Here is a 25,801-nt window from a genome sequence, read left to right on the forward strand (position 1 = left end):
TTACCATTAATGCTTACCAGTATATTCGGCAATACACTTTTTTGAAATTACACATGAAGATAAAAAGGACTCTGAATTTCATTGAATATAAATTTAAACTAATACATTGTCATTTATTTGCAGATAACATGCGATTAAGTGTCTGAAAACATTACATTAATTTCACACTAAAGTACATTCATTTACATTATATTATTTCCGTAATAATAAAAAACAAAAAAACAAAAAAAAAACTATGCTACACTGTACTTTCTTCACAAAGGTAGTCTATGTATAATGTGTGGAAGTTTTCCACTTGCTTCTTACGAGACACAGTCACTGATTTTCTGCTTCAGAACAGGACGTTATCTTGGATCGTTCATTGTTCCAGATGGACTAACATGAAAATTAAGCCAGACCGTTGCAGTATGAATGCGAGTCGTATGTCATGGAAAGACTGGATCGACCCAGTTCAATTTCCAAATGTTCCGTTTGATTATTGCAGCCGTGAGATCTCTGTAGGTGAAAGCTTGAGTCTACAAATAAAACCCAGTGAGCTGTTTGGCATGCTTATGAAATACTTGCCACTTTGAGTGTTGCCCTGCTCTGGCCTCGCTTCTGTAGCTGCCTTTATTTACTGCCACAGCCTGCTCCTTTTTGCCTGACCGGTCTTAGGGCTGTTAAAATTGATCAAAAGCTGGTGTGCCAGACAACTGGGAATGCTGTCCCACAGTGTGACACTAAACCTGTCTTTCTCCAGACGACATGTATAACAGGGGTAAAAGCCCTGATTCTGGCTGAAGTTGCATTGCGGTCAGGCCACTCTGTCGTGAGATGTGTTGCTCTGACCCCCTTGTGACTGCAGCTATTTTCGGTCTCTGCTTACCGTGAAGCCAGCATGGAGTTCCTGAGCAAGCCTGTTCTCTGCAGGTTTCTCTCTGTCAGGGTGGATTTCCATTAAACAGTGTAAAAATTTTAAAAACGCCAAACTAATCCACACAGGGCCTCATTACAGCCGTATGTAATGTACTGTCCAGAGGAGCCGATGATGTAAGCGAAAACGAAATCCCTCATAAAACTCATATTAACAGCTTGTACATTTCAAATATGTGAAGTCTACATATGCCAGCTTTCACACTCAACATTTTTTGAAAAAAATCTCTTCACTCTTAAGGTTATACGATGTCAAAAGTGTTATTTCCTGGCATTATCAGTCTGCTTGAATGAGACTTTGTGATGTTTCATATAAATTTTATGACAGCCAACCAGCTGCCAGGAACATTCTTTAAAGGCTCTTTGATGCTTCGGTTCTGTTGCTTTTTTTATTCATCTACAGAAAAGGATGTAATTTTAGCTGCGTTATTTTTCCAGTTACTTGATTCAAGGAAATCATTGAAGTTGTCATTTGTAAATATTTTTTACAAATGATTTAATAATTGATGTATACGATAAAAAAATTAGAGCCAGTTTTAAGCATACCGTGACCTTATTATGTTGGCTCATATTTATGCATATTATCATGCTTCTGAGACCCAAACTTTGAGTAACGCCTCTAAAAGCTTTTAAAAGTGTATTTGGTAGCTTGCTGCTACTGAATTGAAATTGAGTACTGCAGTGATGACATTTTTTGTGGTCCAGCCCTGGTTCCCTCAACAAAACCCAATTGGATTTTTCCATTTGATTTACGGATTATTTGAAAAAATAAATACAATCACCAGAAGTAAAAAAGCTTATTGTAGGCTATACATGAACTACACTATGGTCGCATGACTTCAATGTTTCATTAGGCTTCTGACAATATTTGTGACCCTGGACCACAAAACCAGTCATAAGGGTCAATTTTTTGAAGTTTAGATTTGTACGCTGAATAAATAAGCTTTCCATTGATGTATTGTTGAGGGTGCAAAAAAATCTAAATATTGAGAAAATCGCCTTTAAAGTTCTTAGCAATGCATTTTACTAATCAGAAATTTGTTATATGTTTACAGTAGTAAATTTACAAAATATCTTCATGGAACATGATCTTTACTTAGTATCCTAATGATTTTTGGCATAAAAAGAAAATATTATCATTTTGACCCATACAATGTATTGTTGGCTATTGCTACAAATATACGCGTGCTACTTATGACTGGTTTTGTGGTCCAGAGTCACATTTTATCTGAAAGTTTGAATTAGAGTAGTTTGCAAGTGCATGATTATAAACACAGTAAACTTTTAAATTTTAGGCTGTAAATCAGGACTTGTGAGTAGGCAATTTAGAAATCCTGTGCAGAACGTGTCCCCAGAAAGCGGCACGTCTGGTCACCTTATTGTAAGTTAAAGCTTTAAAAAAAATCACAAGTGGATATTACTGATAGCAAATGTGTTAAATATCTTGAGTTCATGTTAATCACAGACCTTATTCAACCAAAATCCCATTCAAAAACCCACTAAGTTCAGGATGATGGAACCGGAAGAGCTAAATGCAAACTTGTTTCTTGGTTTTGGCCTAAAATGCATAATCCCTGCAGTACTCTATAGAATCATTTCAATAATCCATGCGATTGGGAATTTTGTTTGAAGATGAAAGATTTTCTGCAATGGGTTCAAGTTCAACAGAAAACCTGCTTGGTTTGAAAATAACTTCTGGGTGAGCAGAGCTTCATAAAACGACACTATTACCAAAAGACAATGAACCTTTTTTAAATGCACAGTTTATAAATACGATAGGGGGACACTCAGTTGAGAGGAAGGTACTCATAATAGTTTTCTATAAAAAGTGCTTTAATTATATAAGGTGCAGGTCACCCCTCAATGTATTTCGCCCATAGACTGTAAAAAAAGACGGACTATGTGTTTCCGCTTCCTTCCAAAACATCTCAGTATGGCCACTGCAAAAATCATCTTGTGAAAATGACGTTATTGGAGCCAGAGTCTGGGCAGTAGTGATTGTGAGGTGGAGCCATAGTATCAAAGTCCCGCCCAAATTCCTGCAGACCCAATCGCAAGGTCACAATCATGACCACACCCCATTTTTGTAGCATTGAATAACTAAAGGCACTAAAATCAAACTAATTGAAAAAAAATAATTAAGCATGACAAGATCTAGCCTACCTAAAATGATGGAAACCATTTTTGGGGGAAATTATTTGAAGTGTAATTTGATTATTTAGTTTTGCTCACATCCAGTTCGTTTACATTGAGGGAGCGGGGTTTATGACCTATCCACCTTATCAAAGACTATAGAATACCCAAGACATGTCACTCATATAGTTTTAAATGGGGAAAAATGCAAAGCTCAATATGTCTGCTCAACCGCAGGAAGCCCCGCCTTCTGAATGAAAGAGCCAATCGCTAATCTGTAAAGTCAGTGTGTCACTGCAGCTGCTGTTAGCACTCAGAACTGCGCATGCGCACTGGCTAATCTAGCATGAAAAATAAGCTTTTTATGATGCTATTTGAGCAAAAGAAACAACATTTATGATAAAGTTGTTGTCAGATTTCTTTAGTGATTTCTAATATGAAATTTAATCGCAAGCTTAGTGAACAGTTTTGGAGAATTTGATGTTTCCCCATTCAAACAGATAGGAGCTGCACTTGCATGCCCGAGAGGCGTTTCAAAGATGGCCGCCGAGTGACATGACTTGTCTTAAAGAGACTTTGACCTTATGCTGCATTCGCGCCATATCGTAATTACCATAATTTTGAGATGACAACACGTGACTTTCTACTCAGAGCTGTTCTTGGAATTATGCTTTTCTGTTGCAACACTATCAACGCCTAAACAGAGCCTGCGGTGGTCAGGTGGTACAGCTGTCACGAGGTACAAGTCGTAGCTCTCAGAAAACTCCCAGTTCACAAATTGTAATTAGGAGTTCTATGAGGACGTGAATGCTTTTTACAAGTTGGAATCTTGTAATTACGGGAATTCCGATATGGTATGAACGCACCTTTATTCTTCCCGTAAAAATGGACACGGCTATTTGGAAAATCTATGGGTTTAGATCTGGTCTCATTCCCTTCCAGCTATTTTTAGCTCATTTTGCTGCTTGATATTGCAAATTGGTGTGTCTTACCATATTATTTTGATGTATTATCTTGACACTGGTTTGTAATGCAAACAGTTTTAGCATTTAGCATGTTGTAATTCTTCCCGTTATTTCCCAGTAGCGGCTAATGAACCAGTAGTCTCGCCCATATGCTTACTTCCGCGTTAAAGCATAAGGGGGATACTGTAGCCAGCCACCAGATGGCAGTCAAAATGTTTTGGCTTCACTTTTCAGGTCGTGTGCGGAACACTTGATTTCACCATGTTGAAATGACGTGACGGATTTCAATTTTACTAAACATCGCAGAGAATCCTTGCTCATTGTCGGCTGCCTCTTTAGATATTGTAGGGTATCAGAGAGCGAATCAGACAAATTAAGATTCAATCAGATTGGTGTTGAACAACCCAAAGACCCAAATTCCACAAAGAGGCCCAGGGCCACAAGACAGTGTCATAAATCTGTCCAGATCCTGGCGCCGTGAGTTTGAAGCAAGTCCACCAACTTTCAGCTTTGAGCAGCTCTCAACATTAAAACAAAAGATCACTTATTGACAGTTCTCAGGAAGGAGATTTTTTTTGTCAAATTTGGGGCAAGTAAACAAGATTGATGGTCAAAAAAAAAAACAGCACATCATGGCCATCACATGAGGAAAATCATTAGTAAAGACCTTGTTGGGTGGGTTCCCCCACCTACAGGACAAGAACCAGACTGAAATTCCTTAGGATAGCTTTTAACCTCTCTGGTCTTCACAGAACATGTCCTTATGTTCACAGAATGGCACAGAAACTGTCTTCTATGTGCAGATGCACTAACATCATCTTAAAAGGACTTAGGAGCAACTAATCATTTTTATGCATAACTCCATATTATGTATATAATCATGTTCATGTCTTTTTCATAACTATTGAATAGCTTAAGGATTCATATTCATGTTTGGTATGTATGAGTTTGAAAAATCATGCTTTAAGCATTTCTATCAATCAATTCTTTGTCAAATGTATCATATTCTGGTTATAGAAATCACATCCAAAAGTATACTTTGCAAGAGCGTGTAAAGTTCGGACCATGCGATTTATAGGATAACATCATAGATTTATGTATTGGGAGGAGAAACAGAGCAACACCCCAAGCTAAATCTTTGCTAAATATTTGGCAACCTTATTATCTGCATAACAATGCCTTAGAAACCAGCCATAACATCCTAGCAACTGGCTGGCAAATACTCAGATCCCTTTAGAAACTGCTTAGAAGCACCTTAGCAGCCATCCAGAATAGCCTATTAATTTGTCAAGACACCAGTTGGGATGTGTCCAAAAGCCGAGTTGAAAAACTCAGGACACCATCAAACCATCCTCTCTTCTCTTTTTTTGCTTTTGCCTTTTGCCACCGCGTTTTGATAATGCTCTTTGAGCGTGCTTCGGCCTGCATGCCAACTGCTAACACCACGATGAGAAGACTAACCACCTAGTCTCGTTACATCCTTTCTTTCTTTCTTTCTTTCATTCTTTTACTTTAGTTTCTTTTCTGTTCTGAGTTTCGTGTTCTCTGTTGAACTTTTGCCGCCACGCCTTGTCTCCGAATTCAACTCAAGTCTGTGACTGCCTCAAAACTTCTATCAGCCACAATTCCACGTCTTCAGCCAACGCCCAACCATTGGCTTCCCAAGACATCACTGCAACGACCACTGAACTGTCAGCCAATCAGCAAACTTGGGAAACTCCCTTTCTGCAAAGACAACAACAAAAGGGAATCCCTTAACACAAAGGCAACACAAGCAAGTAACCTCCAGATTTTAGCTGAGCTGGTGTATTTAATATAAATTTTAGCCTCATTAAGAAGGCATTCTACTTACAGTAAGTAACTTTGCAACTACACGTCAACTAGCAATCATTAGAGTATTAGTAGACTGTGTGCTTAAAATCTTCTAACACTTTATTTTGATGGGTCCACAACATACTGAGTATATGTCAACTTATTCTACTAACCCTAAACCTACCCTACTGAGAGTTAGTAGACATGTAGCTGCAAATGAATGAGAATTAGTTGACGTAGTTACAAAGTTACTTATAGTTAGTAGAATGTCTTAAGTGGACTATCGAAATAAAGTGTAACCAGTGATTTTGTTCAAATTCCATATAAAATCACAAATGATTCCCTTTGAGCTAAATTGACCTGTTTCCCTTAAAATATGCTAATGTTGTTTGGTGACGCAAAGAGCAAAACTATCATGCTTATCGTGCCGTACCAGCGGAGACAACGGGCGAATAAGCAGCCATATCACCCTGTAGCCCAAGACTGGTTGCCCACTGAAGCTAAGCAGGGTTGAGCCTGGTCAGTACCTGGATGGGAGACCTCCTGGGAAAACTAGGTTGCTGTTGGAAGAGGTGTTAGTTAGACCAGCAGGGGGTGCTTTCCTTGTGGTCTGGGTGGGTCTTAGCGCCCCAGTATAGTGACAGGGACACTATACTGTAAAAAGCACCGTCCTTCGGATGAGACGTTAAACTGAGGTCCTGACTCTCTGTGGTCATTAAAAATCCCAGGATATCTTTCGAAAAGAGTAGGGGTGTATCCCCGGCATCCTGGTCAAATTTGCTCATTGACCTCTGACCATCATGGCCTCCTAATCATCCCCATATACTGATTGGCTTCATCACTGTCTCTTCTCCACCAATAAGCTGGTGTGTGGTGGGTGTTCTGGCGCAATATGGCTGCCGTCGCCAGGTGGATGCTGCACACTGGTGGTGGATAAGGAGATACCCCCCTTACTATGTGAAGTGCTTTGAGTGCCTAGAAAAGCGCTATATAAATGAAACAAATTATTAATTATTATTATAATAACCTGTTCAGCCGAAGAAGCAGAAAAAGGTTTGAGGGCAGAAGAAAGAAAGACTGATAAAGATAAATAACGAGCCTAAACATCAGTAGCTACAACATACAAACAGTGGGAATATGAAGGAGAAAATCCTGAGTAATTAGTGATGCTCAACTTGCTTCTTTTTTGTTGGACAGGTAAGGGAATTAATTAGTCCTATTATGTAGATTGCTCTTAAAAACTAGCCAGTATCAGTTTAATTAAAAGTTTAATAAAAACACTTTGATAGATTGCAATGCAGCGTCTAACACCATATGGATACTTACACAAAGAATAGCAATGCTAACGCTAGCTAAAGAAATACTGAATGCATTTTTTAATGCATTTGTCAACCTTATTATCTGCATAACAATGCCTTAGAAACCAGCCATAACATCCTAGCAACTGGCTGGCAAATACTCAGATCCCTTTGGAAACTGCTTAGAAGCACCTTAGCAGCCATTCAGAATAGCCTATTATACGCTTAGCAATGATCTGTCTGTCTGTTCAGTCTTCAACAGATCCATATAACCGTCAAACTTCAAAACTTTCAGGCAGTATTAATTTTTTGACACACTTTACTTTGCGAGTTTTCATTCTGCACCTGTAATGTTTAGCATGGCATGTTCCATCACACTGTGGAAGATGAGAGATAAGCTGTGCCAAACAGACTTGTATTTCCAGGTTTGCTCGGTGGGACGCTTTTCACATATTGTTTGAGTTTTAGGAAAGAAGTGATGTAGATGTGATTGACATCTGGAGGAAAGATCTGTGGAGAACTAGTGTGGAGTGGGAATGGCTGTCTGCTTCTCTACCTGACTGTAATGTACTGTATACCAAAGAGCAGTACAGTATATAGTGTGCAATTCTCTCAGCTGTTGACAAGCCTCATTAGCATCTTGCAGAGAAGCTGCAATGTTCTCCAGTGGGAGCTTTAATAAAATCACCTTCAGAATGATGATGGATGCCATGTACCACCACCAACACAAATGTTTTCATTTGATCGTTTTAGAGCATGAAAATGATTTTCATAGCCAACGTAATGTCACAGGCGCTCATTATATTCATACCGCTGCCGATGCGGTGAAATGCATGACATTTGGAGAGATGTAAATGACTTCAATGTTGAATTTCTAATCGTTATAAACAAAGCACATAAAGGCTGACGCTAATTAGAGCTGTCGAGCAGCTTCATTAGCAGAAATCCACACCATCTAATGTTGCTGTATTCCCCCTCCTACTAGGTTTATTTATAGACGACGTCAATAAACCTCATTTACAAACCCAGCTTTGTCTCCCAGGCTCCCTTGGAGAGTCCCAGTGCTTCATTTGCTCAGGCTAAAAACATTTCCCTGCTAAATCGCTCATCTTAATGCAAAAATATGCAGCTCATTGGTGATGAGAATGCGTTTTTTTTTTTTGTGAAACGAGGAAAACTCTTTCGAGAAAATGACTAGCTGTGCAGGCCATTTACTCTGTCTTTGGGCTCCTGCAATGCAGTGCAATATCTCTGTGCCTCAGGCTTGACCAATCAGAGTGAAGAGCTGCCTGTGTCACATCACCTAGTTTTCATTAATACAGAGACAATAGACATGCTGATGGCACCCACAGGACAAATACGACATCTCTGTCTCTTCAGCAGTGATGTGAGTAGCAGACAGATGGGAACAATACAACAAGCTCTGGCTAACGGTTTGGGGAGGGATCCAAAATAGGAGGGAAAGACAAGCGTTCAATCTGAGCGTGTAAACAGGCCGCCATGTGTGTTGGTGTCTCGCTGGACATCTATCACTTAAAGGACGCTCATCGCAGTTCAGACATCATGGACGAGCAACAAAATGGCCCTGGAAGGAGAGTTGGAAAAATATGCATGTGCTTACTGTGAAACCGCAACAAGAGGGTCTCGTTCATTTTCATTAGCTGGCGGAGCAGTGAAAACAAAGCAATCCGTCAGATAGGGAAGTGTGGCTGTAATGTGTGCTGTTTGGCAGGCCTCATTTCATTGGCCGGCATTATTGCAGCAGCACTATTTTTGCCCGTTGCCTCAGTCAATAAAAATAGCTTGGCCAGACAATACATGTCTGTCCAGTGCAGCTGTCGACATCAACAACATTTTTTATTATTTTTGTGCAAGCACAAAATATATAATCTCCAGAGAATGAGTTTTGTAAGCAGTCCACTGGTCTTGCTTGACTATTCTGAATGTGAAAATATTTACACATTCACTTTTGGGCTCTAATGAAGCCCAGTGTTTGGTTGTGTTTTGTTCAGTGAAGATTATAATAAGGATTTATTTTAACACATTTCTTTAACCACTCTATAATTAGTTCATTCTAAACTAGCTACTGTATTACCATGGTGACCACTGTAACTGTGCTGAAATAAATGCATGTTATTGAAATCGTCCAAAGTTATGTTTTTAGAAGATGCATCTGCACTCAGACCATAACTTTTACATGAAAATATATTAAATTTAATACAACTAGGAATCTAAAAATTTACATATAAAAGCATTTTAATGTACTGTGTCCTGAGAGATAGATAGACAGATGGAGATAGACGAATAGATAATTAGATGATAGATAGATAGATGGTAGATAGACAGATGGATGGATGAATGGATGGACAGACAGGCAAATGGATAATAGATACAGATGGATGGATGGATGGATGGATGGATGGATAGACTGCTGGATGGGTAGATAGAGAAAAACAGATGTTTAGAGAGTTGGACAGACTGAGACAGGTGGAGAGCAAAAGATAGACAGATGGGTGGATGGACAGGTATATGGATCGGTAGAGAGACAGACAGATGGATGGATCATAGATAGATGTGAGCTGAAATCACATGGACTGAGGGCTCTGCAGTGCAGTATATTCTTTCTTCTCAAACAGCACTCATCAGCATACTATCAATGACATACTGCTTGATAATAAGAGGTTTAGATTCAGAGGAGCAAACTTTGAAAACCACTCGAGAGCTCAACTGCGCCTAATTCATTTTCCAAGGAAGGTGTCAGTTTGATCTGATACAGGAAGTCTAAATATACTCCAGGAGGTATTACTGTCTCTTCTTGTTTATTTGTTGTCTGTATGGTTCCAATTTCACTTCCATCCACCGTGTGTGCACTTGAAAATAACGCTGAATATCGAGCCATCATCACAGAGAGTGGGATTAAAAGGCCTCAGTTTAGAAATTGAAAATTGACCTCTGATTCTTTAACTGTGAGCTTATTAACATTTCATTACAGTTAGTCTGTTTTATTCTCTATACTGAGAACGGTTCAGAAATGCAGATGTTCTGCTCACTGAGCTTTTATTATTACGTTCAGAACAGCAATAGTAGGTCCTGACTGGTTGAGGGTTTTTTATTACTCACATTGCTACTTTGTAAATTTACTACGTTGTACATTTTTAATTGCATTTTAAAAACAAGCATTGGTCAATTGATTTTCATAATCCATCTGACGACTGCTTTGTTTTTGCCAAAGCTTTTCTTTAACAATTTGTCAGTCATGCTAAAAATACTATTGGAATGTTTACACATGGGTGCAGCCCAGAATTTTTGACAGAATATTAAGACATTTGACGCATGATGGCTGCCAGCAAAGGCACACGTTGGAGATTTTAGCTCTGGTAGAGGGGTGCCAGTTCTTTTTTTATTTAATAAACTCATAATTGATTTTTTCATTCCTTTAACATTGGATTTGCAGTAAAATAGGGCCTTTAAAAGTGCAGCTGCCCTATGGATCTTGAGGCACCATAATCTTTAATCCTTACTGTAACACTCTCAAATAATGGCAGTGCTTGTACCAGCAATAATGGAAATGGCTTAGGCGGTCTCAAATGCACTACTATGTTGCTAACAGCATCTCAGTGGCTGATGTAAATAGCAAATAGATCACATTAAACACACACAGAGCAACATTCTCCTCCCCTCTCATTCATTATTAACAGCTTGTTATATTCTGGCTGATTAAGGAAGTTCTGCTCCACATTCATGGCAGATAGTTCAGTTGTTTATCCCAGACATGAATCAAAAAACATGACAGACACAACACTACGAGGCAGCTTTGACGCATTCAGAGACGCAGACGGGAACGGGGTTGGGCAAAATCCAGAATTTGCGAACTGGCTGCCTTTCAATTCACATGGGTGAATTTGAATTGAATTGGCCACTCCCATAGGCTGTTTAACTGGAATTAAATTTATGGAATTTCAGTAGTCCACATCAACAACAAAATTCTTGAATGTTCTGTTTTCAGTTCTGCATTCAATGCTAAATGATGCCCAAATCTGTTTACACTGTTAAAAACAAAGGTTCTTTATTAGCATCTTTGTTCCAATGAAGAAGCTTTAACATCCCATTCCACAAAAAGGTTCTTTATAATGGAAAAAGTTCTTTAGATATTTAAAATAGGTCTTATAAGAACTGTTTACTGAAAGGTACTTTGGAGAACCCAAAACCTCCTTTTGGAACCTTTATTTTTAAGATTGTAGTAAATGTAGCACTGATTTCTCCAAGTAACTACATCTGATTTTGGATAAAAAGTTTTTAATTGATTTTTTAAAAAAATCATAATTTACATAAGCAGACCTTTAACAACAGTGCATCAAGACACAAAGAGCATGTTACATAGTTACATACATAATCTACACAACAAGGGAGGCCTGAAACACAGCAAACTGTCCAAATAGCTTCAGCTGTGCAACTGTTGTCTATCAGCTCCAGCACTTTGGCCATGAATTAAATCATTTTTCAGAGCAGAAATCGTCTTCACACACACTCTGGCTTTGATGGGCGCAGAGGGCCGCTATCACACATCTGTGTCCCATATTCAGCATTCCGTATTTTTAACCGAGAGGCGTGATATTCCTGGATATCTCCCAGCCTTCAGGGACGACGCCACTGACAGATAAGTTACGCAATCGGTACAGAAGTCTGGAAAGAGCTTTTTCAAGTAAATACATCTGATGCAGCGCTGCACGTAGAGTCTCACTTCCTCTGGAGAGCGGCAGCCATCGGATCTGAGGCGGTACGGGGTGTAGAGCCTGTTGTTTGTGTCTGTGAGTCTCTGGCTCTTGTCGCTGACTCTGGATCAGTCCTCCAGAGGTCCAGAAGCCTCAGTGTCAGAGCATTTGCCTCTGCAAGTCACACCGATTTAAGAGCCTCAAATCCGCAGAACTTCCAGCGTTTCTCCAGTGTCGCTCCAACGCCGCTGAACTCCTGCTTGAACATGTTGGGCAACCGGACCATTAGTCTTTCAAGTTCACTGGCCGAGATCTGAAAAATGAGACAAGAGCAAAGCAAAGTGTCACTTATATTGTTATTGTTGCTCCATGTTGAACATTTTGGGCATAAACAGACACAAAATTGCCCATTGCGTCTTCGCCTCTGTTTGCTTAGAAATTAATCAAAGTCACTCATTTGTTTGTCAGTATGTTTGTCATTTGCTTCACGCAAACAGTTGCTGTAGTTCATTTTTTAATCAGGGAGTATATAAACTTGCTTTTTTTTCAGTTTATAATAGGCAGCGGCTATTTGCACTAAGTGTAAATAGTGATAGATGCTATTTACACTAAGTGCAAATAGCAATTAAATAATTTACACGCAGTGTAAATAGCAATTAAATAATTTACACTCAGTGTAAATAGCAATTAAATGCTATTTACACTAAGTGCAAATAGCATATTTTTTAGCGATAGATACTATTTACACTGTGTAAATAGCAATGGATTCTATTTACACTATGTTAAAATAGCAAGATTTTGTACTATTTATATTACTTATTGCAAATAGTGGCAATTATCTGCACCTCAGTATTGTAGTACATTATAAAACAGAACGCAATAAGAACGTATTGAGCGTAAATTATAGTTTTAATTCAAATTATTAACTGGATGCCACCTTATTGGGACAAAATAAAGCCCTCCCTACACCTACCCTAACTAATACTCTTATTTTCAACTTTTTGATTATTTCCTTAATTTTTACTTAAAATAAATGCCTTTCTGATGCAATATGAGATTTGAAAAGAGAGAAAAAAAGTCCGGCAAAAGGCGGGCTCGAATGCGTCAAAAAGCATGCGTCTTACCATCTACGCCACTGAAACTTATGTTGATTTAGCGTCTTTTTTTAGTGTTGACTAACTCAATCACACGTTAGTGGGCGGAGTTAGTGTAAACAGCCTTTGCCAACAAGATGGGCTATTTGCACTTAGTGTAAATAGACACTCCGTTTATAATACTGCTTGTTTTCTCTACTCTTAGTTGATGTGAATGACAATTTAGACTGGAACAAGATAAACAAAAGTCAAAAAACAAAAGTAAAACAAATCAAAGCTTGGTGCCTGCAGCTTTCTCTCCTATTGAAAGAGTTAGGACTTTTTTGAAGAGACTTCAAAGAGTGCAATTGAAGATGATGAATCAATGATTTGGTAATCAAAGGCAGCTGGTATTTATAATTTAAAGAGATGGACATTCTTATTCTAGAGCATGTTCCATTAGGAAAAAAGTTGTACACGCCTATGGAAGATGAGTCATCAATATTTTGGTCTGTTTTTCCAGACTGTAAATTTTAAATGCATTTATCTACTAAGTATTTAAAAGATGGCATACTGTTTGAACCCAAATGTAAAAATAAATTAATAAATAAAATACTACTGCTTTTTGTCTAGTAGCATATATTAATGAATTAGTATATGCTACTAAATATATACTAGATTTACATACTACTTTCAAAAGATTTCTTGCAAAAACATGTTGAACTCAAATCGAAACTGAAGTTCAGGAACGGAGCAATACAAATAACAAAAGCTGCTTCTTAGCCGACGGCTATTATTCTAATTACAAATAAGTGCAATAATAAAATACAAATTACAACAAAAGTATTAATAGGAAGAAAATGACAAAATCCTTCCTAGCAGCAATTATTGTTATTATAACAGTAACATTTTTTATTTTATTTTAGGTCTTTCAGTCTTTTTTTTTATAAGTAGAAGAGTGTCAACAGGAAACAATGGGAAGGGGAGTTGGGTAAAAAAATAAATAAATAAAATGTTTGCCTGCACACAAGCACCACCATGCAAAATGTCAGAACACGTTCGGTGCCCTTCAGGCCACATCTGACACATGAAATTTGCATTTTGTTGTAGACTGGACAAGCTCCACCAGGCTGCTGGGATACAAATAGCTCTGCCAGTGCTGATCACACCTGGGTGCAAACAGCCCCTCTGATATTTCATGTGGTATTTAAGGGTCAAAGAGATAACAAACATATGGCTCATATAACATATTGACAGAAATGGGATTATTTCTAATCTTTTGTTAATCCAACATGCACTAATTGCCATGATGTCAAAACGAATTAAAGAGATCAATGAAAATTCTGTTATTTATTCACCCTCATTTATTTTTGATGCACAAGAACCAATGAGGTTTGTTCTAATGAGCTTTTGTTTACCATATGCAATGTGCTCTATGTATGTGTGTTTATATGTAAATAAAAGCCTAAATTAATTCTGTTCATCATATAAAGTCTCGTCACAAGACTTGGATGAAACTGCCCAATTTGCGTATATGGATTAGATTTATGATGCCTTTATGATCTTTTAAAGGCTTATTTTTAAATTACTTTCAATGGAGAGACAAATCTTTAATGCACACATTTTAATTTGTGTTTGAGGTTTAACCAAAGTCTTGTAGGTTTGGATATGAGGGTGAGCAAATAATGATATAATTTTTAGGTGAATTATCCCTTTAATTAAAACAAATAATCACCTTTGTATCAAGTCTCTGGATGTAAGACCACAGATATTCAATGTTGGCTCCAAATGGGTGGACGTGAAGGAAGGTTGATATGATTCCTGTGCGGAGAGACAGACAGCAGAGCAGGCTTGTGAATGAGCATATGTTGCCTCTTGACTAGTAGGCAAGACAAGAGATGCAGTGGCATAGTCATAAATATGCTGCCTGGAGCAGAAGCACCATCCCTCCCCCACTTAAGCTGATTACTTTGGAGAGGTCCTGCAAAGGTAAAGCACTGATGCAGAGGCACAGGATATAGTGCCTTGCCTGAGGACCCGAGCCAATATTTATTTCCTTGATTTATATGCCGTAACGCCGCCAATTACCAAGGAACCTCATTCAATTCCCTCCGCAAGACCTACTTTCACAGAGCTGCACTTGGGGAGGGAAGGGGAGTCTCGAGATGTCCGTTCTGATTTTAAAATTCAATGCAGAACAGCTGAGCCGACTCCATATGTCTCTGTTCTGCTACGGTGGGTCGTGCTTACCGAGATAAACATATCTGTTTTGCATACTCGTATGAGAAATCTAACCAAACAAACTCATTTGAACGAGCTTATACAAAATGATGTTTGCACAGCAAGCTAATCCAATAACTGCATTAGACGTCCTCTTCAGAGCTAGTACGGGAGCGCCTGGAGACTTAAACAATTTGTGTTCTTCAGTCCGTCCCTTCACTTTGTTCTGCTCAAATGAGTTTGGCTTTTCTGGCTGAGGGCCTCCGAGCCTGGCTGACGCTCCTTACTCCATCAGTGCAGTATATGTGTCCGCTTTGCAAGCGGCGGTGTTGTGCAGCCATTAGATAGAGCGAAAGCTATGTGGTCTTCTCTGGGCCAGTGCCAATGAAGCACCAGGCAAAAAGAAGAAAAGCTCCCCTGAGCTCCTCCTAAGGATCATCATCCAAAAACATGACAGAAAGGCCAAGGTGCTAGGTGCTTTCCTAGTCATTGTTATCACAGCGGTTCAAACACTGGCCGGACAGCATTGCGTTCAACTGCTTGGCTGCTCCTGCACCTGCTCGCCCTCCTGTGCTTTTAAGCTAGGACTCAATCCTCCAAGCCCATCTGGTATTCAAGCCCCTCAGCACACGGCTCAAGATGTTTTATAGATCAAAACGGCATGAAGCGGAGTTGGAATAATTACCAAGCAAGAGAGCCTCTTTCTCTGATCTCAAAGGACCCCAAATGACCGCGTCGTTACTCTTCTCTCGATGGTGGTAGAGTGCCGCGGTGCCATTGACTCCCTGTACACATGCATACAAAGGAAAAACACACATCAGGATGCAGAGGAACCTTCAAAAAGTAGATAAGAGAGAGATGGGATCATGCAAACTGTTGAGTTGGTAGGGCATGCCTGCTAATCTTTACTGAGGATGCACCGCATTCGGTTGCGTTCAGAGAAATCAATGCCTATTGACATTTAAGAGGCTCTTCTTCCAAGAAGCCGCTCAAGATGCCAGACTATAAGTTACATAGAGGTTAAATCAAAATTACAGCAAACCTCCTTGCGCTGTGCATTTTTAGATACCCTCAGCGAAAAAGAAGATCAAAATGGAGGCAGCAGTGCTTGTGTGTCTTTAGCATATAAGAAAAACTCAGTTGCTCTTGAAAGAAAACTTTTACAATATGTAAAGGCTATACGTTATGCCCTTTCAAAACAAAGGGAAATATGCCCCCTCCGATTTTTGAGCCAAATGGATTTTTAATGCAGTTTCCAAAAGACAAAAATAATATTTTTACATTTGATAATTAAGTTCCATGATTATTGTAAGATGATATAAAATGATTAATGCCCAAATTTTGCAGCTTTTAAGCTCAAATTTATGCTTTAGCCTAATTGGAGTTTTTGCATACAGGTGGAATCAGTCCAAAATTTTACTAAATATTAATTTTTAGTCCTCTAATCATTAGCAAGGTGATCTCTCTCAGGTGCAGAATGTTTCTTTAAAGGACTAGAAAACAACCTCTGATTCGCTGTCAAATGCATAGAGATAAAGGTGCCGTTTTCACCTTATGTTTAGTGATTATGTTTTAAATGCAATTGTTTCTATAAGATACAGAATATGTGGAGGACTAAATCAATGCAGGACTTATAGTCCTAATATTCCGGAATAGTGACAGTATATGCATTAATCATTTCTGCTTCAAATCACAATTTATAAATAAATAATTGGATGTGAAGACATTGCAGTAAATATTACAGTAAATGCTTGTTTGATCAAACATTAAAAATAAATGTTAATTGAAATAAAATCAAATTATTAAAACAACATTTATTTCAGCTAGTTGCCAAGACAACTGTTCTTAAAATAAATAAATAAATAAAGCAAAATTTACTAAAACTCCAAATGAATATGAAAATGGTAAATATAAAAATAAAGACTTAATTATATCTCAATGATACTAAAATCTGTGTACATTACTGTCTGCCTTGGTAGATTGTAAAGCACTTTATCTAACATGAGGTCAGTCAGTTATTGAAAAATGTGTTTATTATGTACAAATCTTATCAGTGTGTTTATGTTATCTGTTGCAGAGACTTTAGTAGGCTACTTGATTTTTATAGGTTTACAGATTTAATAGATAGGAATATTTAATGGATATAAATCATTATTGCGAATCTCTTTAATTGAGAATTTATTTCAATTTATTGATTCAATTAAAAAAAGTGCAATTCTGTCAAATTCAATTACTGATTGCAAATACTGCACCTTAATAAAGTTTTCTGACACTCTCTGCACCACTCTTAAGTTTGGGAGTCTTTATTTTATGCAGAAAAAGCAGAGGGAGCCCATATTCTCACAGAACATACAGATCAGTAGTCTAAAATTAAATTCTGCCAGAGAGCTCATGGTGTGAAGAGAAATGAAGGGATGATGCAATGTTAACGGTTCACATGCCTCTTTTGATGTGTGCTGGTAGTGGAAACTTATCTCACTGGTGAACGTTAGTGATACGCAATATCAGCCTGACTTACCTTTTCATGGCCTTCAGAGTTGTGGTTTGTCAAGTCTACCGATTCCATGGCGTTCAACAGCTGTCAAGAAAAAACAGAAATACTCACTTCCAGACCCAATCCTATTTTGCCGTACAGCTGTGAAGGAGCTCTGCAGACAGTGTAACCTCTGGGAAACCTCAGTCTGGCCTTGAGTGTGCCAAGTTGATACTACATTTTTAATGGATGCTTGTGAGAATGGGGTAATGAAACACATTTGTGATTCCATACATTACGGCCAGGGTGTCTGTAGAAGGTCACAGCAGTTTCGTATTTATGAAATATTGAAGCACCACATCTGGTTCTAAAAATACTGTACACACGTCTTCCATCTGCAAGCGGGTTCGTGTAGGAGCACAATACATTATGGACTCCACAGGACCTCCATGACTATTGATGTTCCTGTTATCTCAGTCAAATAACATTCATGCAAACCAAAGTCTGCTGTTAGGAAAATGGGGTAAACAAGGCTAGTCATTATTCCCTGTGTCTGGGCAAACCACTGTACTGGCACAAATGATAAGATATCATGTTGTGCTGCTCAGCAACAGAGAGAACAGATCATTTGTCCTCATGGACAACAACTCTACAGACCTTAATGAAGGCAGACACCACATTTAATTTGACATGGATGAAGAAGCTGTAAGTGACAGACAGTCTATTCAGTAGATATGAATAAGGTTCCCTGAGGTCAAAGGTCACATCTAACTTTCACAACTTCTTTGTGGAAATCTATTTTCAGTTGCTTTCTTTCAAAACCTAGTGAAGCGCCCACAGAGGCAGAATGTCAATGCACCCCTTTGTGATAAATGACTATTTAGCATACTTCTAAAAAGAAGACTTATAATGTAAATAATATACTTTAATATACAATAAAGTGTGAACTGAATGTAATGTTTTTTTTTTTGTTTTTTTTGTAGTTTAAATGTATAATAAATGCAGATAGCTTTACTCTAGATTGGTTTTAGAATTGCACAAATGTATTGAATGTGCACTTGAAGGTGCACTAAGCAATATTTGAAAAATGCTTTTGACCACAGTGTCCGACCAAGTCCCAAAACACGCTTGTAGCCAATCAGCAGTAAGGGGCGTGTCTAGTAATGATAGAGAGAAGAGAGCACTTAATTTGAGTGCACAGGATGGATATTAGCAGATCGACTATAGATAGAGAGAGATGGAAGATAAAAAAAGAGGAAAATATCAGAGGAAAAAAACATTAAAAAGAAGGGTTACGATCAGGCAAGAGGTAGGACCCGCGTAAATATCGGAGCAGCTTTCCAGCGGTGAAGAGAACTCAAGTACTTTAAAGTAAAAAAAAAAAAAAAAAAAAACTTCAAATAAGTTTACAATTTTTACATTTACAAAGTGTAATTTTTTAAAAAGTGTACTTAAGTGTATTAAGAAACAGTCATGAAAGTGTAATTCTTTAAGTACACTTAAAGGTGCACTAAGCGATTTTTGCCAAACGATGTTGATATTTGAAAGCACCAAAACAAACATGCCCATACCCCACTGATGGCAGATGGACTATTTTGACGATGCTTTTCATACTTTTCTGGGCCTTGACAGTGTCATTTACAAGCCTCCCGGTTTTCATCCAAAATATCTTAAATTGTGTTCTGAAGACAAACGAAGCTTTTACGGGTTTGGAACTACATGGGGGTAAGTGATTAATGACAAATTTTTCATTTTGGGATGGAGTAACCCTTTAAGTTTATTCTTTTAAAATATATTATTTCTGTAATAGCTACTATTTTAAAAAGCATGTGTGTACTTCTTTTTCACAAGGGAACTGACTTTTGTGTTTTACTGAATCCTTTTTGGAGGCCACTGTATGTTTTCAGCACATAGAGATGTTGTGTTGTATCTATATCTTTTTCATAGACTGGGCATATGTGACTGTGTGTTATCTAGTGTAGAAATGAACAACAACCCTGCTCTCCAGCGTAGCCTTGTTCCCCTTCTGCAGCCACAACAAAGCATATTCATCTTGAGACCAAAAACTGTCCTGCTCTTTTTCGTGTGTTGCTGTTTATGTGTCTCTATTTTCAGGTGTGTGTGTGTGTGTACACCCTGTGCTCCTGCTGCCATGTTGAGTTGTGTTACTCGCTGCATGCACAGGGGGACTGAGGACAGTAAGTGACCCCAGGCTGCAGAGCTTCCCGCTATCACACATGAGGAGGCAGTCACTGCCAAAATGTAGCATATCTGAAGTGAACAGTGCTCTTAATGGCTTACATAAGGCTTTGTGTCCATCTACAAACTAACTTCCTACCAGTGCTGGGAAGTAACTAAAGGATACTTTTTCCAGCGAGCAGAGACACAATTATGTATTGCATGTGAAGCTTTACAGTCGAGTGAACTGATCAAACAAAATGTTCTAAAATGCCTAAAATGTTCACTACTCTCAAATGAAGCAATGGGAAATCCAAACAAGTGAATTGATTCATTCAGATGGATAATGTAAAACAGAGGTGGCCAAACCTTTTACTACGAAGGACCAAAAATCGAACAGAATTGTCAGAACAGAGAGCCGTGGTCCAAAAGTAAATGTTGCATTATATCCAATTATATTATAGTTTAAAAAAAATAATTTATAGTCTCTACATTTCAATGCAACAAAAAGATAAACTGAAATAAAGACATTCTTCAAAGACATGTTTTCCCCCAATTTCCCCACTCTTGTGATATATGACAGATGTGACAGTCTTCTTTTTGGAGAGCTATACTAAATTATATTATAATTCACTCTAAAAAATGCGCTATGCTGTTCATTTTAAACTGATATATGTAAGATTAATTAGTTCCAGGGCTACCATTCAATTATGTTAAAATTAGTTGGAAGAACTTAATCATTTGTAGTATTTTCAAGTCAATTACTCAAAAAAAAAAAAATAATAATAATAATAACAAAGGTTCTTAGTCAATGTAGTTAATTTCATAAGTTGTCGTAACTCAAAAGATTGATGCCTACTGTTGCATTATTTTTTTAATTGATTTATTTTTTGCTGAAATATTTGTCTTTAGAGCACATTTGTTACGATAATTTTACAAAAAAATATATTCATATATATAACGTTTAGTTAAATGCTGTTGTTTATCACTACAATTACTTCTCAGTTACATAATTTTTTTGTTTTCTAATTTTGTTGTAAAAAAAAAAAAAAAAAAAATGCTGTTTAATACTGTCACCCTAATTGGCATCCTCATTGCTTTTTTACCATATAACTGCTCTGACTGCAAAATAATAGTCCTGCAAAATATTAAGCTTGTAGTTTAGCTAAAAGGGTAACTTTAAATTGAGTAACAGCAGCTTCAAAGTAGCTCTCCCAACACTGCTCCTCATAACCACTGTTTTTGCCCTCAAATAACACTATAATGCATATGGAAATGCAGATTATTTGGCAAAATGGCCATGAAGTCTGTCCAACCTTTTCCCTGAGGCTGAGGACCTCTCCCTCTAGGTAGCGCTGCTCATCTCTGGCCTGCTCCAGCTCCAGCTCCTTCCCTTTCAGCTCTTCCTGGAGCCGAAGCAGTTGCTGTGGAGACAAACAGCATTGTGAGCAACAGAAAGCAGATGGCTGGAACAATGAGCAGCGTGTGGGGCTGCGTGGTGCCCTCATAAACAAACACCACATAAACATCACTGAACAGCAAACGACAAAGATAATAAAGAGGAGGTGGGGTGAGGAGGTTGACTGAGTCATACTTTTATGTCTGTTCAAAAGTTCACGTGGTCAGCTTTTTGTAGCATTTATTGAAACGAAAAGGATACAAATTGAATTTTTAAATTAAGCCTATAGAATTTTCTTAGTTTCATGTTCCTTTTTACCCCTAATCCTCCAAGGGTGACGTAACATACAATAACGATAATAATGGTGTGCAGTGCTCACAGACAGCAATAACAACATCCATTCTTGCACTTTTCACGATTCAATCTTCAGCAGATTCATAAAATCCAATCCTGTTCTTCATTTAGCTTGTTCAATGTTCAGGTAACACTTCAGTATAGCAACCAATTCTCACTATTAACTATAGTTGCTTATTAGCATGCCTATTAACATATTGGCTGTTTATTAGTACTTATAAAGCACATATTCTGGATGACCACATTCTACATCCCTAATCCTAAACTTAACAACTACCTTACTAACTATTGATAAGCAGCAAATTAGGAGTTTATTGAGGCAAAAATTGTAGTTACTGGTTTGTTAATAGCGAGAATCGGACCTTAAAATAAAGTGTGACCGAAATACACTGTTCAAACATTTCAGGTCAGTAACATTTTAAGTCAAAGTACAGTAAAAACTCTAATATTGTGAAATATTATTACAATTTTAAAGAACTGTAATTTATTCCTGTGATGCAAAACTGAAATTTCAGCATCATCTCTCCAGTCTTCAGTGTCAGATGATCCTTTAGAAATTATTCTAATATGTTGATTTGGTGCTCAAGATTATTAGCAATCTTGTAAATGTTACATTTTAAATAGAATGTAAATGTCAGTTTACTGCATCCGTAATGAATAAAAGTATTCATTAGTACTGGTATATTCATTTCTTTAAAAAAAAAATCGTACTGTCCCTAAACAGTAGTGTATATGCGATTACAGACATAAAATAAGTTTAAAACGAAAACTTTAAAGTTACTCTAATGAAAAAGTTCTCCAACCATTAAATTAAATAATGACAGTCCACTGCACTCTATATAATTCTGAACATCATCTTTCTCTTTCCACAAAAAGGATGCTCATTTCTTACATTAGTATTGATCTTGTACATAAAAGCCTTTAAAGCAACTGCACAATGTAAAAAGAGAGAGAGAGAGAGAAAGAGAGAGCTCATTGGAGCCGGTGCTAATGGCTGCACTGACAGTCTGCGTCATGAAGAACACTGTGTCCAATCATCATTTAAGCTGATGCGACAGCTAATTAATGGAGGTGTGAGTGTTTGCGTTCCAGATGGAGCACTGACGTGAGAGCATACTGAACACTTGCGCACTCATTTTTTTCATATGTTTAAATGTGTCAAAAGAAGACATTAGGAGGCTCTTTTAATAACAGCCATCCTTTAAATATCAATAATGTGATGATGTGATTTTTCTCCAACGTCGACTGAGATTGAGTAAACTGTGTGCAATAAACATGGGACAAACATGTCCCACAGCTTTACCTGTGATTAAAAAAATAATAATAATATGAAGAAAAGGTTTTGATCTATTTGGTCACTTGATGAGTCATGAGTCCACCTCAATGACTGGACAATAATATCAAACATGCTGCATGTTGTTGGATAGTCAGCAGTGTCAGCAGGAAGTTGAGTCATTGGGGCTGCTAACACACACCTGCTGAGAGACCCTCTCCAATTCACCCACAATAATAAAAATGTACATTACCATTCAAAAAAAAATTTTTGAAAGAAATTAATACTTTTATTCAGCAAGAATGCATTAAATTGATCAAAAGTGACAGGAAAGGCATGCATAATGCTACAAAGATAGTGTTTTCAGCATTGATAATAAGCAATGTTTCTTGAGCAGCAAATCAGCGTATTAGAATGATTTCTGAAGGATTATGTGACACTGAAGACTGGAGTACTGATGCTGAAAATTCAGCTTTGCATCACAGGAATGAATTATATGTATTCAATTAGAAAACAGTTTTTAGACAATGTAATATTATTTTTGATCAAATAAATGAAGCCTTAGAAAGCATAAAAACTCGAAAGGGTGAGTAAATGTTAAAATTAATTTAGTAATTTTTTTATTTTTATTTTTTGCGTGTGTGTGCAAGATTAATGTTTAGTGGGAGAGTTAGTAGTGTTTTCTATTTAGAAGAGTTTCTGCTTCTTAGCAGGTTACCATCATAGTGACGAGTGAAGCATGAGTTTAGTTTAAAAACAGACATACAGTATGTTATGCATCATCATACTCATTCAGCATTTGCTATACTAGTCAATGCATTGTGTTACTAATTAGCAAGTTAGCATTTACTGAATTAGTTACGTTTACACTAACAAAAATGTTTATATTGAGATTACAAGATAATTTTATAGTAAAATCATAGCTTATAACTTACTCTACTTTTTAAGAAATTCAAAGTTTAAATTGCTTACATTTTTTGAGTTTTGCCAACTTTTTCCGGTTTACAGTGTACAGCAAATATCAACTGCTTGTCTCTTAAATGTAATTTTATTATTGCCAAGCTCTTTTTTATGTTGTGTTTTAAAGTTATGTCGAACTTGATTTTAATTGGCTTCTTTCAAAATCAAGAAAAACCTAGTAACACTTTACAGTATATTATCACTAAGAGTCTTCCCGCAATAAACTCCCAATTTGCTGCTTATTTGATAGCATGTAAGTCAGTTACTGTAGTAGTTATGTTTCGGTATTTGGTGGGGTTAAGGGATCTTGAATATGGCCATGCATTATTATGTGTTTTATAAGTACTAATAAGCAGCCAAAATGCTAGTTCTATGCATGCTAATAAGCAAAAAGTGTTACTTCTGCTGCAAAACGGCTAGTGGGACACGGGACATGGGCCTGTATTACCTGCTGCATGTTCTGCATGGTCTGCTGCAGGAAGTGCAGCTGTTGTTCTTGCGTGTGATCCTCCTCAGTACGGTACATATTGCCTTGCTCCTTCTTCAGAAGCTCCACCTCGTTCCTGTAAGCATCCAGCTGCCAGCGCAGACTGTCGTTTTCCTCCCGCAGAGCACATGTCTGCGCAGACAGCACTGCTCTCAGACAGGAAGGAAGAGAGAGAGACAGGAAGTAAGCTTGGATGAAGGTCTTTATCTCATCTGTTGCATAGATAGGATGACCTGGTAGACCACCTTGACTCAGCTGATTGAGCTAGTTAACTGTCCTAGCTTAAACTTGTTGACCAGTTCAACCAGCTTAAGTAGTTCTCACTGAACTTGATCTGCTGCTTAATCTAACATGCATCATATAAGACAAGTTCTAACATCAATCCGTCTGGTCGAATCAGAGTATACGTCGCAGGCTTTAGAGCAAACGTTATGATTCAGAGCCGAAATCGATGGTGAAGTTTGCATAACAACTTGGTCACTGTGCTGAGTCTCTGCTGTGTCAACAGATAATCTCAACCATTAGATATTCCTTCCTGCCACTGAAAATACTACTTTTATTGAGCCAGAGCTTGTGTGCTGTGACAGGTCATGAAATATCGCTGAGCTCAGAATCCCCTGACACTTCCTGCCGCCGTTCTCTGCTGAAGCAATATCATTCATAATCAGATTTGCTGTGGGATACATGCAGGAGTGAGAGTGTAATCACTCATGTTGATATCTCAGCACAAATGCTGTTGTACTCAAGGTTATCTGAAGGATGTGATCGCTCTGTCTGAATGAAGCTAATAAAAACAAGTGGTCACGGAGGAGCTGATTTGATTAGAGACTAACGGGGTGATTGTGTTTAACATTAAACCAAGTTTATTTTTTTCATTAAATCAAGAATTGATTGGGAATTATTATTATCCTGATACTTTACAGTCACTATCTGGAGATGGACTCGACACTTTACAAAAGTTCTATTCATTAGTTAATCCATTGTGTATTATGAACTGACGATGAATGATTATATACAGTGTTTATTAATACTGTATAAAACATGTCCCTGAAATGTCCTGCAGGACCAGATTTCATGTACTTCTTACATTCACTGATCTTGTACATGTGTTTCAATGCTTTGCAGATGAAAACTGCATTGGTTTTGTGATGTTTAGCTGGCAGACATAGATGATGTATTATTGAAGTTATGTGAAATTGTGATAGCCTTGAAAGCATCAGTTAGAATGATTAAAAAATGATAAACAAATCAGTTGTGCACCATATGCCATCTTTTTCCAGCATTGTGTTACTATTTGGCTATGACTTTCCCACTATTGTTGCAAATTAAATAAATAATGTGGTTGAGGGCTGGTGGGAAAAATACTGATTTGTCTTTTTCATAAATTATTATTTATTTATGAATTATAATTTATTTATACACTACTGTTCAAAAATTTGATGTCTGTAAGATTGAAAGAATATGATATTTCTATTTAGAAAGGAAACATTAAATTGATCAAATGACAGTATAGACATATGGTGTTATAAAATATTTCAAATAAATGCCGTTC

The 25,801-nt window shown here is 37.5% G+C and overlaps 1 protein-coding gene across 3 annotated transcripts in view; it reads right to left on the minus strand.

The window, feature by feature from the left end:
* Positions 1 to 10,741: 10,741 nt before the first annotated feature.
* The window catches only part of enox1 (ecto-NOX disulfide-thiol exchanger 1), a 98,963-nt gene continuing 83,903 nt past the window's right edge, over positions 10,742 to 25,801 (minus strand). For 2 of the 3 annotated variants that reach the window (XM_058787513.1, XM_058787514.1), the window contains exons 10-15: positions 24,211 to 24,395; positions 21,093 to 21,200; positions 17,644 to 17,703; positions 15,811 to 15,910; positions 14,641 to 14,726; positions 10,754 to 12,145 (exon numbers count right to left, since the gene is read on the minus strand). In XM_058787513.1, coding sequence (XP_058643496.1) covers positions 12,014 to 12,145; positions 14,641 to 14,726; positions 15,811 to 15,910; positions 17,644 to 17,703; positions 21,093 to 21,200; positions 24,211 to 24,395 — 671 coding nt within the window. In that variant the 3' untranslated portion in view covers positions 10,754 to 12,013. Of the gene's footprint in view, positions 12,146 to 14,640; positions 14,727 to 15,810; positions 15,911 to 17,643; positions 17,704 to 21,092; positions 21,201 to 24,210; positions 24,396 to 25,801 lie in introns of all 3 variants that reach the window. The other variant, XM_058787515.1, reaches the window with a different exon arrangement.

This window comes from Onychostoma macrolepis, chromosome 09, assembly GCF_012432095.1.
Source record: "Onychostoma macrolepis isolate SWU-2019 chromosome 09, ASM1243209v1, whole genome shotgun sequence".
Classification (NCBI taxonomy): domain Eukaryota; kingdom Metazoa; phylum Chordata; class Actinopteri; order Cypriniformes; family Cyprinidae; genus Onychostoma; species Onychostoma macrolepis.